This window comes from Molothrus ater, chromosome 25 (genome assembly GCF_012460135.2).
Source record: "Molothrus ater isolate BHLD 08-10-18 breed brown headed cowbird chromosome 25, BPBGC_Mater_1.1, whole genome shotgun sequence".
In the NCBI taxonomy this organism is placed as follows: domain Eukaryota; kingdom Metazoa; phylum Chordata; class Aves; order Passeriformes; family Icteridae; genus Molothrus; species Molothrus ater.
In genome coordinates, this window is record NC_050502.2 from 3,013,493 (window position 1) to 3,026,085 (window position 12,593).

Below are 12,593 nucleotides of genomic sequence, written 5' to 3' on the forward strand. Positions count from 1 at the left end.
TTGGCTCATGGCAAAGAATTCTGTTGCAATGTGATCTTGTAAGATTAAGGCAGTGTAGGATCAAATAAATCCAGAATTTCCATGAGTTTAAGAAATGCTGTATTTCAAATCCTATGGCCAGAGCTCAAGATGGTTTTCTTTAGTCTAAAGAAGCTGTAAATGCACTAAAACTGAGGGAAAATGGCAGTGATGAAGAGGTATAAAAATCTGGCAGCCAGTAGTATTAAAGCACAAGAGAATAATCTAAACTAATATCAGGCACATCATTAGTGAAATGTTTATCTCTTTATTAATTACAGGTCTGCAGTAATTTTTTTTGTTACAAGGGAGGGATTAGTTTGAAATTCAGGATTGATTTCTGGTTAATATAAATTATCTTAAAAGTTTAAAGCATCAGATACAAATTTTTCATAGTGACACAATTTGGATATAAAGTTATAAATGTCCATACAGACACATGTGCTTGTGGCTGGTTTTTTCTCTAAATTTCTCTCTATAAAGTGTGTAAACTACAAGGACTTTCATATTATTTGAAGTAAAACAAGTTGTAAATTTGTATTTGGCAGTCAGGTGTAAAGTGACTGACAATCCATTGCTCTTTTTTGTTGTTTTTTAGGATAAAAGAAGTAAATGAAACCAACAAACGAGTAGAACAGGAAATCAAAGTGGCTATATTCACCCTCATCAATGAAATCAATAAAAAGGGAAAATCTCTCCTACAGCACCTCGAGGTACACTTGAAATAAAAAGCAATGGTGGTGTTGAGTTTCCAGTCCCCTATTGAGGGGAAATATTTGCAAATGGTTGGTTTGGTGTGACTGCAGGTGTTGCAGCACTGAAACTGCCTCTGAGGGATGCGCTGGAATTAAATTTCTTATTTCTCCTCTCATCAGAGCTCCTTCAGTTTTGTGTCTCTAGCTCATATTCAAAATTGGGCTCATTGTACAGGAGTGGCTGAAAATCCACTTTTCATGTTCTGTTTGACATATTTCTGTATTATAACATAATGCTAAGGTGTGTATGATTTAATAATTCCCTCCAATAGCTTTTTAATGTTCATGTAAGAACAGTCAGAGCAGTATTTGTACATGAAGATGTAATGCTGGTATTTAAAGTTGTATAATACAACTTTAGAGACCATGAGTTCAAGCATCCTTTCCAGATGGCATGTTTGGAATAATTGCACTCTGATTTTATTAAAATCCATGAAAATTTAACTTTTTATTACCTGTTTTATCTGAAAAGAGAAAATCCCTTGTAAGAAGCTGGTTCAGTGCATATGGCCAGCCTGCCATGAAAAATTTAAGATCAGATGAATCACAATAGATTTTTCCTGGTTAAGGAACATTAATTTGGCAAAGAAATCCAATGTTCCTGGAAGAATAGCGTAACTTGATCATTAGTAAAATAAATAATTCAAAATTACATGAACTTTGGCTTTTCTTACTTACTTAGCATTTATTAAAATTCCCTTGGGACATTTCCCTTTTGATCCAAAACCTGCCAGCAGTCTGCATTTTCCTCCTACATCTGAGTGCCCCGTTGTACTAAATTACTTTCCAATTTCCAATTGACAGTTAATTTACTGCAATGAAGCCTCTGTTTCTTTGCAGAACGTCACCAAGGAGAGGCAGATGAAGTTGCTCCAGCAGCAGAACGACATCACTGGGCTGTCCCGCCAAGTGAAGCACGTGATGAACTTCACTAACTGGGCCATTGCCAGTGGCAGCAGCACTGCCCTGCTCTACAGCAAACGCCTGGTGAGGGCACCTGGGGCTGCCAGGGGCTCCTGGCAGCAGCAAGCACTGATCAGGTGTGGGGGGACCAGCTCTGGGTTTCTCTGGGCCTGGATTGAAGGCACTTGGGATGATAGTTCATGTTCAGGCTCAGGTGTTCATTATTTCTTATCAGTAAAACAGTCTCACTACTGAGAGTGGGGCAGCTTTTCATTAGAAGGCACAAAATGGCCAACAATCTCTTGTTACAAGACTAAACCATCCAATTAAGAACTGACACCTAGATTATTTCCCTTTTAACCCAATAACTGATCCCACAGAGCCCCCAATGGGGACTTTTCTGCCCAATTACAAAATGTCACCCAAACCCATGAGGAAGAAGGAAGAAGAAGAAACCCAGGAGGACACCCTGTGCCTTCCATCTTGCTTCCATCCACAACATCCTAAAAATTCCAAAACCTCAATTTCCCACCTAAATGATACACCTACACTACTCTGCATAATCTATTTCACACTTAGTGGATTCCAGTCTATCTTGAAGTCTGGGAAACTTTCTCCATGGATGAGGGTCAAAGTCAGAGTTCCTCTGGGGGTCAGGGCACCCCAGAGCAGACAGAAATATTCCCTGTGTGCCCTGGGTTTCCACAATCAGGGAATAATTAGCATTGACTCCATGATTACAGAAGGCTGATCAATCACTTTATTGTACTGTATTATACTGTACTTCTCAAGAAGCTCATCCCCTTCCAGACAGTCCAGTACAGCTTTTACTTAATTGGTCAATCAATCCAAACACCATCCAGTGTCCAGTTAAGAAATTTGGTAAACAGATCTCCTTGACACGTTCCACATGTGCACAACAACAGGTGCAGCAAGTGGAGATAAGAATTGTTTCTCATTCTTTTCTCTGAGCTTTCTCACAGCTTCCCAGGAAATCCTGGGAGAGAGTTATGTCTGTCTCTGTTCAGAGGATATGTGATTACCACAGGGATCATCCAGTGCAGCCCCTGTCCTGCCAGACAGCCCAAAATCCCACCCTGGGCATCCCTGGAGTGTTGTCCAAATGCTCCTGGAGCTCTGGCAGCTTTGGGGCAGTGCCCAGCACCCTCTGAGGGAGGAACCTTTCCCTAAAATCCAACCTAAACTCCCCTGGCACAGCTCTGGCCCTTCCCTCAGGTCCTGTCCCTGCTCACAAGATCCCTTTGAGGAAGAAGCTGCAGCCCCCAGTGAGGCTCCCAAAACACAGCACCATTGTGAAGCAGAGAAGTTTTACACACTTGAAGAGACAGTCACATGGGTAATAATTAAACTGAGGGCTCAAGAAATGTCACAAAGCATTCTCTGATAGGAATCCAAGTCAGGAATTCCTCAGGTTCCTCTTCTCCAGCAGAACAAAGTGCCCTCAGCCACTCCTTGTGTGACTGCACAGACCTGGCTGTGCAGTTCTGTCCCAGTCCCTGTGTCCAGAGAGGGCAGAAATTCCAATATACCCAGAGTGAGATAAAACACAAAGTCAGGTGCTGCTAACCAACAGGATAATTCACTTTTATTGACATGAATACACCCAGTTCTGCACCTGCAAGCCCAGGGGTGTGCTCACCATCACTCTGCCACCAACTTTCCCAGTCTGGGAATGTGTCCTGAGCCACAAACACAGAGGGGCAGGGAAATCAAATATATCCAGAGTGAGATTAAGACACAAATGAGGTCAAATGTTGGTAATCCAAAGGATACACCCAGTTCTGCCATGTGGGTCCATCATGGCACCCTATCTTCAGATCTTACAGCAGAGCCAAGCAATTGTGCAACAATTCACTCTTTACCAGAAGGGTTTAGGGAGTGTTAGTGTGGAAGGAATGGGGTCAGCTCTTTGAAGGCACCTCAGTGTTTCCCTGGACTCATTTCAATAATGTTGTGGTGTAACAGTGCTGCTCTGCTCTTCTTTCTCAGAGTAAAGAAATTGTACAGTGTGGGATTTTCCTGCCAGATTGAGAATTTCCCAGGCTATGAACCAAACTTGCTGCTGCCAGTCCTTGCTGGTGTTCCATGGCCTAAACACACGCTTGTTTCTCATTCTTGTTTCTCTGGCAGCAGCAGTGTTTTTGTTTTCTCTCAGATAACCTTCCAGCTGAGGCACATCCTGAAGGCTCGCTGCGACCCCGTCCCCGCTGCCAACGGCGCCATCCGCTTCCACTGTGACCCCACCTTCTGGGCCAAGAACGTGGTCAACCTGGGTGAGAATCCCCTGCTTGTTTAATCTGGGCTACTGGGAAAACTCTCTTGAATTGGGGCTGTTCCTCCAACAATAGTGAGTGCAGTGTCTCTTAATGCAGGAGACAAAAACTCTTGTTGACCATAAACTCTCATAACCCATCCAGCCCTGATTATTCTCCTTACCTGCTCTGTTCTTTCTGTTAGCAAAGCTTTCTCTAAGTGGATATTGTTTTCCAGGATACAATGGATATTCCCAATGCAATGGATATTGTATTGAGACTGGTTCTAGGAATGGCCCTAATCACAGAATCACAGAGTGGTTTGGGTTGAAAAGGACCTTAAAAGTCATCTCATTGCACCCCCTGCCATGGGCAGGGACACCTTCCCCTGTCCCAGGCTGCTCCAAGCCCTGTCCAGCCTGGCCTTGGGCACTTCCAGGGATCCAGGCACAGCCACAGCTTCTCTGGTTTGGACACTGGTCCTGTGCCATTGCCTTAGAGTTTGCAAAGTGTAGGTTTGGAATGAGAGAAGAGGGCAGAGCACAGTGAGACAGAGATACCTGTTAGCACCTGCTTGTGAACTTCTCTGTTGGATGAAAAATCCGTGGAAAATCGGATCAAAATACCAGTTTTTGTGTGTACTCACTCCTTGCTCTGTGTCCACCATCAAGGTTGGGATGTTCCTGTCTTCAGTCAAGAGTATTTATTCTCTAGGGCAGAATGGAAACTGCCCACCTTAATAAAAAGGGACATGAAGATTCTACTGAGTGCACATTCACAAATTGATTTAAAAAATCAATTTTGCCTTTCCATATAAAAATAGGGCAGGATTTACCTGGAGAGGCAGCATGGTCCATGACACTGGAGCCAGACAGGACTTGCTTGTAGCAGTGTTTGGTGTTGTGTTTGTAGAACCTGTTTGAAGTCATTCAGGGGTGGGACACTCAAATATCTCTTCCCAGGCTTTGCTTCTTTAGACATAGAAACTTTATGCTCAAAATGATTGTTTTCTGTTTTATTTCTCATCTTGTCCATTTCTTGTGAAAGCAGAGAAATAATTTCTGTCTGTTGTGGCCTTTAGGCTGTGCAGTTCCAGTTCTTTCACTCTTCCCTCACAGATCATATTTTTAATTTTGCTGTTAGTTCTTGTAGTCTGAGTTCCCTTTTTGCTTTTATCGTGTCTGGTTACCGAAGACACAAAGAGCTTAAATTTTAATTTTTTAAATTATATTTAAATTTTAAATTTAAATTTTTTAAGCTTTCAAGCTTAAATTGCTCTGAGAAAACTGCATTAGAAACATCTGAATATTCCACATATGTCAACCTTTGGAGAATGATGAGATCTCACTGTTGATTGCTTCTTTGGCTTTTTCTAGGTAACCTGGTCATTGAGAATAAACCAACCCCTAGTTACACTCCCAATGTCGTGGTTGGGCAAACTCCTCCAGGAACAAACCACGTCAACAAAGCTCCAGGACAAATCAATCTGGCCCAGCTTCGGCTGCAGCACATGCAGCAGCAGGTGTATGCCCAAAAACACCAGCAGCTGCAGCAGATGAGGATGGCCCAGCCATCCTCTGCCTCTGTGCCCAGGCAGAGCAGCCCCCAAGTCCTGCAGCAGCAGGTGAGTCCTTTATGTGGTTTTATTTCACCTTCTTTCACTTTATTTCACCATAACGCTGAGATTTAAAATTGCCCTGTCGGATCTAAACTTACAAAGCAATTTATAAATTAAAATCTTTGGAGATTTGAGATACTTTAATGTGACAGCTCTTGGCTTTGCTTGATGTTCTGTTACTACTGCTGTGGAAAGAGATGGGCTTCTTTTCTCCATGTTAAAAGCACAAATTTTAAAAAACCCAAACCCTTGCAGCCTCCCAGGTTGATCAGCATGCAGACCATGCAGAGGGGTAACATGAACTGTGGGGCTTTCCAAGCACATCAGATGAGAATGGCTCAGAATGCTGCTCGTATTCCAGGAATCCCACGCCACAATGGACCTCAGTACTCCATGATGCAACCTCACCTTCAAAGACAAGTATATCCTGTGTACATGCTTCATTGTGCCATTGTGCCAGCCTTTCATTCCAGTAGATGGTACCTCCAGCTGTAAATGTGTTTATCTGTCCCCCTGTAGCTCACAGCTACACTCATTTATATGAGTTCTTCTTTTCCATGTTGCTTTACTTTGCTGTGACAGTTTTGCTGAACGTAAGGAAATTCAAACCTTAGGGGTGGAAAGGAAATGAAATGAAATGTTTGTGTTGCACTTTAGTTCTGGGAAGTAAAACATTTCCTTTTGCACTTTTCAGTGGCATTCAGCTGAAAAGAACATTCAGAGGTTTATTAGAGAATAGTGAAGAGTGGTGAAGTTCAAAGTGATGTAGTTGAGGGGTTTTGATTAAATCAGCTGCTGAAGTGGTTTTAAATTCACACCTGAAGCATTGATGCAGAGCTCTGCATGCCATTAAGAATAAAAATCCTTGACAATGCATGTTAATGTGACTGAAATACCAAAAGTGACTTTATATTACTTGAAACAGTTAAAGAAAAAATTAGACATGTGAACCTCTGAAGCTATCTTTGGAGGAAGTAATTAAGAAAATACTACTATATACGAAATAACTTGGTGCTGTCTGTTTAAAATGGAGCCACATCAAGTATTTTTTCCTTCCCAAGTGAGGAAGAGGAGCAGTTGCTCTGCCCTCAGTGCTGTGCTGGCTGTGCTCGGGTTCAGGTCTGTCTCAGGGCAGTGGGAGCTGCCATGGCCCCGTGCCCAGCGTGGTGTCTGTGTCTCCCCAGCACTCCAACCCCGGCCACGCCGGGCCCTTCCCGGTGGTCTCAGTGCACAACACCACCATCAACCCCACCAGCCCCACCACGGCCACCATGGCCAGCGCCAACCGCGGCCCCACCAGCCCGTCCGTGTCGGCCATCGAGCTCATCCCGTCCGTCACCAACCCGGAGAACCTGCCCTCCCTGCCAGACATCCCCCCCATCCAGGTCAGTGCTGCTCCTCCTGCTCTGCTTCTGTGCCTAGGTGCCAGGATTTGGTCATGGCATGGTGTAAAGTTGTAGAATTCAAACTCATTTCACCTCTAAAATATTGGTAAAAGTTCTCAGTCACCAACCTGGAGAACCTGCCCTCCCTGCCAGACATCCCCCCCATCCAGACCAGTGCTGCTCCTCCTGCTCTGCTTCTGTAGTTGGCTACCAGGATTTGGCTATGGAATGATGGAATTAGCATTTAAATTTGGCCAATAGTAGGTGGCCATGGAATGGTGTAATTAGAATTTAAAGTTGTAGAATTCAAACTCATTTCACCTCTAAAATATTGTAAAAAGTTCTCAGTCACCAGCTCTGAGACCCTGCCCTCCCTGCCAGACATCCCCCCCATCCAGGTCAGTGCTGCTCCTCCTGCTCTGCTTCTGTAGTTGGCTACCAGGACTGGGCCATGGAATGATGGAATTAGCATTTAAAGCTGTAGGATTAAAATCTTCAGCTTTTCCCTTAGGCATTCATGTAGGGCTGACCTGCTCCACCAAGTAACCTTTAGATTAATCAATATTTAATGTATCCTGTAATCCTGCAGTGCTGCTCCTCTCAGCTGCTCTGCTTTTGTAGGTAGGTGCCAGGACTTGGCTGTGGAATGGTATAATTAGCATTTAAAGTTGTAGAATTCAAACTCATTTCACCTCTTAAAATATTGCAAAAAGTTTTTCAAGCCCTGGGAGTAAAATGGGAATTTTTTACTCCATGGCATCCCCAGAGTTCTGGTTGTGTGGAGAGGATGAATCAAACTCTTCAAAGAACTCTAGTTGAGCTGATGGTTGAAATCCCGATGTCATGGGTCAAATGTCTCCCTTTAGACTTGTTAAGAATCAGAACCCAGCCCTGGGGTCTCACCCAGGAATATTTGGGTTTCCCTTCCTGACCTTGCCCCAGAAGATTTCCACCTATGAGGAAGCAGAAGCCAATGCCAAGAAATATTTTATGTCTATAGCACAAACCTTGGAAGGACCTGCTCCACCTGGTAACCTTTAGATTAATCAGTATTTCATGTGTCCTGTAGTAAAATTTACACTTTAATTAATCCCAAATCTGTGTTCACTTCCTTTCTTCCACCAGACCATCTTGTGGGAAGATAGAATAATGAATGGTGATGTATTTTGAGTGCTCTGAATGGTGATTTATTCAGGGTTAAAGCTGCCTGGAGTTTCTCTTGGATGTTCCTAGAAGGGAGCACAGATGTCCCATTGTCCCACAGAGAGGGGACACAAGCTGAGGTGGATTTTGAAGCTCACTTAGATAGGTGAAAAGCACAATTTAATGTACATGTGGAGGCAAATAAAATAAAAGTAATGTGTTTTCTCCAGGGAGGGGAGGAGGATGATGGCTTCATCCTGAGAGCAGGACCTTGGCATTGAAATGCCCCTGTAAAACCCAGGAGATTTGGTCACCATACAGGAAACAAAATAAATTTCATCCAAGATGGTCTGCTGGAATATCAGCTGCAACTTTGCAGCTCTTAAGTGTGCAGGGCCAGTGTGTTCAGTGTTCTCAGGAGGCTGCAGGTCATTTTTAATGTGAGAATGGTGGAGAAGGAGGAATCCCATCTCAGTGGGAGCAGCCTGCAGTGCTGAGCGAGGCTTTAGAACAAAGCATTACCATGCAGCTTCCAGGTGCACTGAAAATGCAGAATTCTGCTGAGATACTTTTCTTTTAATACCTGTTCCTGTAATAGCTGTTATGGATTTTAGTTGGTTTAGTGGATAGGAGGTGTTAGTCCTTCAGGCTGCTGGCACAGTCATTAAAACCCACTTGGAATGCAGTGTGTTTCAAACACATTATTGCATTTAACACATCTCAGCAGTTACAGCAACAGGGTCCCTGTTTCCTTGGGTTTAACAAGTACTAAAATCTGTTTGAAAAGTGAGTGGGAGATTTCCCATCATGTTAAAGAAAGACAAGATTATGGCCTCCTTTAATATCTTAATTATGGAATAACTTCTGCAGCCTCAGAAATCTGGTATTTCATGACTAACACAGCACCATGTGTGTGACTGACACACTGAGCAGCTGGGAACCAGAAAGTTTGCAGTGACCCTGTGTAAGTGCAGCCCAGGATCATACTGGAAAAAAACCTCAAATTTAGGAGCTTTTGAAAAATGTCATTTGGAGTTTCTGATTTGAAAGCCTGATTTCTGCATGAAACTGATAAAAATATTTGCTGATTTCCCGAATCCTTGAAGGGAGAGGGAACAATTCCAGTAAAATTAGTGATGACAGTTTAAAGGTGTGAATGAGACCTCTCTGATTCAGGTTTTTGTTTTTCCTCCTTAGCTGGAAGATGCTGGTTCCAGTAGTTTAGATAATCTGCTAAGTAGGTACATCACAGGCAGCCACCTCCCCCCACAGCCCACCAGCACCATGAACCCCTCCCCAGGACCTTCAGCTCTGTCTCCAGGGTCATCAGGTAAATCTGATGGGTTTTTCTAGTTATTCCAGAATGTGAGGAGTATTTCTGGTATTTAAGTTGAAAATAATTGCTTAGCATTTCCTGCTAGAAGGGAAGCAATGTTCTATTTAAAATTTGTTTTGCTCAGAAATAGATTCTTCCAGAAATTTAAATTTTGCCCTCCTTTAGAGATGTCTTTATAGTAACAAGCTACCAGCACATGGATGCAGTATTCCAGATATATATATGTGTGTATATATTTTTATATATGTATGTATATGTATATATTTATATATATCCATATAGAGACACTGTCAGGGTCATTCTGAATATAACTAAGTAATGGTAGAGCTTTTCTTATGCATGTGAACAAATTAAGTCACCAGTACCTAATACTGAGGTAGTTAAACATTGAAAATGTCCATTTTTATAAGTAAAAAGATTATTTCAGTCAATGGGAAGAAATCCTTCCTTCTGAGGGTGGTGATGCCCTGGCACAGGTGCCCAGAGCAGCTGGGGCTGCCCCTGGATCCCTGGCAGTGCCCAAGGCCAGGCTGGAAGGGGCTGGGAGCAGCCTGGGACAGTGGGAGGTGTCCCTGCCATGGCAGGGGTGGCACTGGATGGGATTTAAGGTCTCTTCCAACCCAAACCACTCTGGGATTTGATGTTTCTCTTGGTTTTCTCTACAAGACTTGTAAGGTCCTGTCAATGAATGGGTGCAGCAATGGGGCTTCCTGTGTTTCTCCAAACCTGCATGCAAACCATGCAGAGGCTGCTTTTTTGACTTTATTGGTGGCTTTCAGTGCATAAAAATTTGAGGATGTAATGGTCTGAAGGCTTTAGCACTGTTTGGATTTGGTGCAATAATTATTGGGACTCTTGTGTTGTCACTTTTAATTTAATGTGATGTGCTGGATTTGCTGTGATCACAAGACTGAGAGAACAGCTGGCTTAGGTGACTTGGTAAATTGGGATATTCCTGCAGCATCTCTGGGGTTACTCAGCACTGGTCACTGAATGTAAACTTGTGCCAAATCACCTTCTGTGCTGCTTCTCTGCAGGTTTATCCAACTCCCACACTCCTGTGAGGCCCCCCAGCACCTCCAGCACAGGCAGCAGAGGAAGGTGAGTGTCACATGGAAAATGTCAGGCATGAATAATTCCAAAAAAGAATTGGCAATTGGCAAATTGTGCTTTGTCATAACTGTGACTGAGGAATGGAAGAATGCTTACATGAAGATTTATATTTTAATTTTTTTTTTTCCTGCACTGTGATTCTCCTGTGTCTTGTAAACTGTTGTAAATGTGCTGACACTTTTTGCCTTTCTTTTGGGAAACAGTTACCTGAATTTCTTTTCCCCTGTTGATTTATCCTCTTATTTATCTCCTGATGTGCTGATGTCTCTGCAGCTGTGGCTCCTCAGGCAGGACTGCTGACAAAACTGGCATTGGCTTCAAGGCTGACCAGGTGAAAGTAAAGCAAGAGCCAGGCACAGAGGAAGAGATCTGCAGCTTCTCAGGAACAGTAAAGCAGGAAAAAACAGAGGATGGCAGAAGGAGTGCTTGCATGGTAAAGTTAGTTTATGCTCAGTGTTTTCCTGGCAGCATGTTTAAGAATTTAGAAAGGGGGAAAAAAAAAAAGGTATTTTTACTCTGAAGCTTCATTCTAAGAGGTATTTTCTCTCTGATAATGCTCTGCCAGGCACAGAGTGGCCTGTAATGTAAATTTTATCTTTAATGATTGAAATGAAGTGTAATACAGTGTATTTGCTGCTTTTAATCCCTAATTATTAAAAGCTGTCAGTCACCCATTTATAGTGGACGTTCCCACATAGGTAATTGCAGTCAGGAAACCTCTAGTCAGTCAAAAGTTCTTGAACCAAAGTATAAATCAAATAATTAGCAAATGAATATTTTTCAGCGTTTCCCAGCTATGCTTGATTGAACAGGATTGTGTACAGGGAGCAGAGTGGTGGAGTTGAGGATTTTTCCTAATGACAATCAAGTTGTCTGTCATTAACAGCTCCTAATGACTTAGTGTGTTTGTCTTGTTAGAGCATTTCTCTGGTTATATATCAGAAGAAATGAGAGTGTTCTACAAAGAAAGGACATGTGAAAAAGCAGTTTTCAATACTGTGTGCAAATCAGCTCTTCCTCATGGATTTTGGGATGTGAGCATGGTGCCTTTGAATGGTGGGAGGATTTTGAATATCCTACAATAAAATCAACTCTGATTTCCCATGTGCCGCTCTCATTCCAGCTCAGCAGCCCCGAGAGCAGCTTGACACCACCACTATCCACTAACCTCCACCTGGAGAGTGAACTGGAAGCTTTGGGAAGCCTGGAGAACCACGTGAAGACAGAGCCAGCAGATCTGAGCGAGAGCTGCAAGCAGTCGGGGCACGGCCTGGTGAACGGGAAATCGCCCGTGCGCAGCCTCATGCACCGCTCGGCCCGCGTGGCAGGAGAGGGAAACAACAAGGATGACGACCCCAACGAGGACTGGTGTGCTGTGTGCCAGAACGGGGGGGACCTGCTGTGCTGTGAGAAGTGCCCCAAGGTGTTCCACCTCACCTGCCACGTCCCCACACTGCTCAGCTTCCCCAGGTACCCCCAGCAGCATCGCGGGGTGGGCTGAGGTTGGGCACGGAACCCAAAGTGGTGTTTCCTCCAAAATCAGCTTGTTCTGGGTGGTTTCTTGTACTACAACAATATCATATTCTTATACTACAGCAATATGATATTGCCAAGGCCTTGCCTGAGTTATTTATGTGTAGCTGATTGTCAGGACCCAGGACATCCCTCTGGCTGTCCTGAGCAGCCCAGACCCCTGCCAGGGGGCTCAGAGACCCTGGCACAGAGCCCAAAATGCCCCTGTGGGTTTGATTATGACAAGTTACCAACCTTAGATGAAGATCTGCAAGCCATGACAAATTAAGTAGAATGATAGTGAATTTATCACAAGGTGAAAAAGTTGATTTTGGGGTTTTTAGAATGGGGATTCTGGGTGAGCAAGATGGAGGGAACTGGGCATGTCCAGCCTTTCTCCTTCTTCTTCTTCTTGGCCTCCATCTTCTGCTGTGATGGTGGCACTTTCAGATTGGTTTAGAGTAGAAGCTCACTGTCTAACACAGGTGATGGGGATTGGAAAGTAATTGTAAATATTGTACAGGTAGTTTTTAGTAT

At 43.6% G+C, this 12,593-nt stretch overlaps 1 protein-coding gene across 2 annotated transcripts in view; it reads left to right on the top strand.

Annotated features, from left to right (window-relative positions):
• The window catches only part of TRIM33 (tripartite motif containing 33), a 47,686-nt gene that overhangs the window by 25,517 nt on the left and 9,576 nt on the right, over window positions 1-12,593 (top strand). For both annotated transcript variants that reach the window (XM_036398354.1, XM_036398355.1), the window contains exons 6-15: window positions 617-731; window positions 1,614-1,760; window positions 3,853-3,970; window positions 5,326-5,573; window positions 5,823-5,987; window positions 6,752-6,952; window positions 9,293-9,425; window positions 10,469-10,532; window positions 10,818-10,977; window positions 11,668-12,014. In XM_036398354.1, the coding sequence (XP_036254247.1) occupies window positions 617-731; window positions 1,614-1,760; window positions 3,853-3,970; window positions 5,326-5,573; window positions 5,823-5,987; window positions 6,752-6,952; window positions 9,293-9,425; window positions 10,469-10,532; window positions 10,818-10,977; window positions 11,668-12,014 (1,698 nt within the window). The remainder of the gene's footprint in view (window positions 1-616; window positions 732-1,613; window positions 1,761-3,852; window positions 3,971-5,325; window positions 5,574-5,822; window positions 5,988-6,751; window positions 6,953-9,292; window positions 9,426-10,468; window positions 10,533-10,817; window positions 10,978-11,667; window positions 12,015-12,593) is intronic.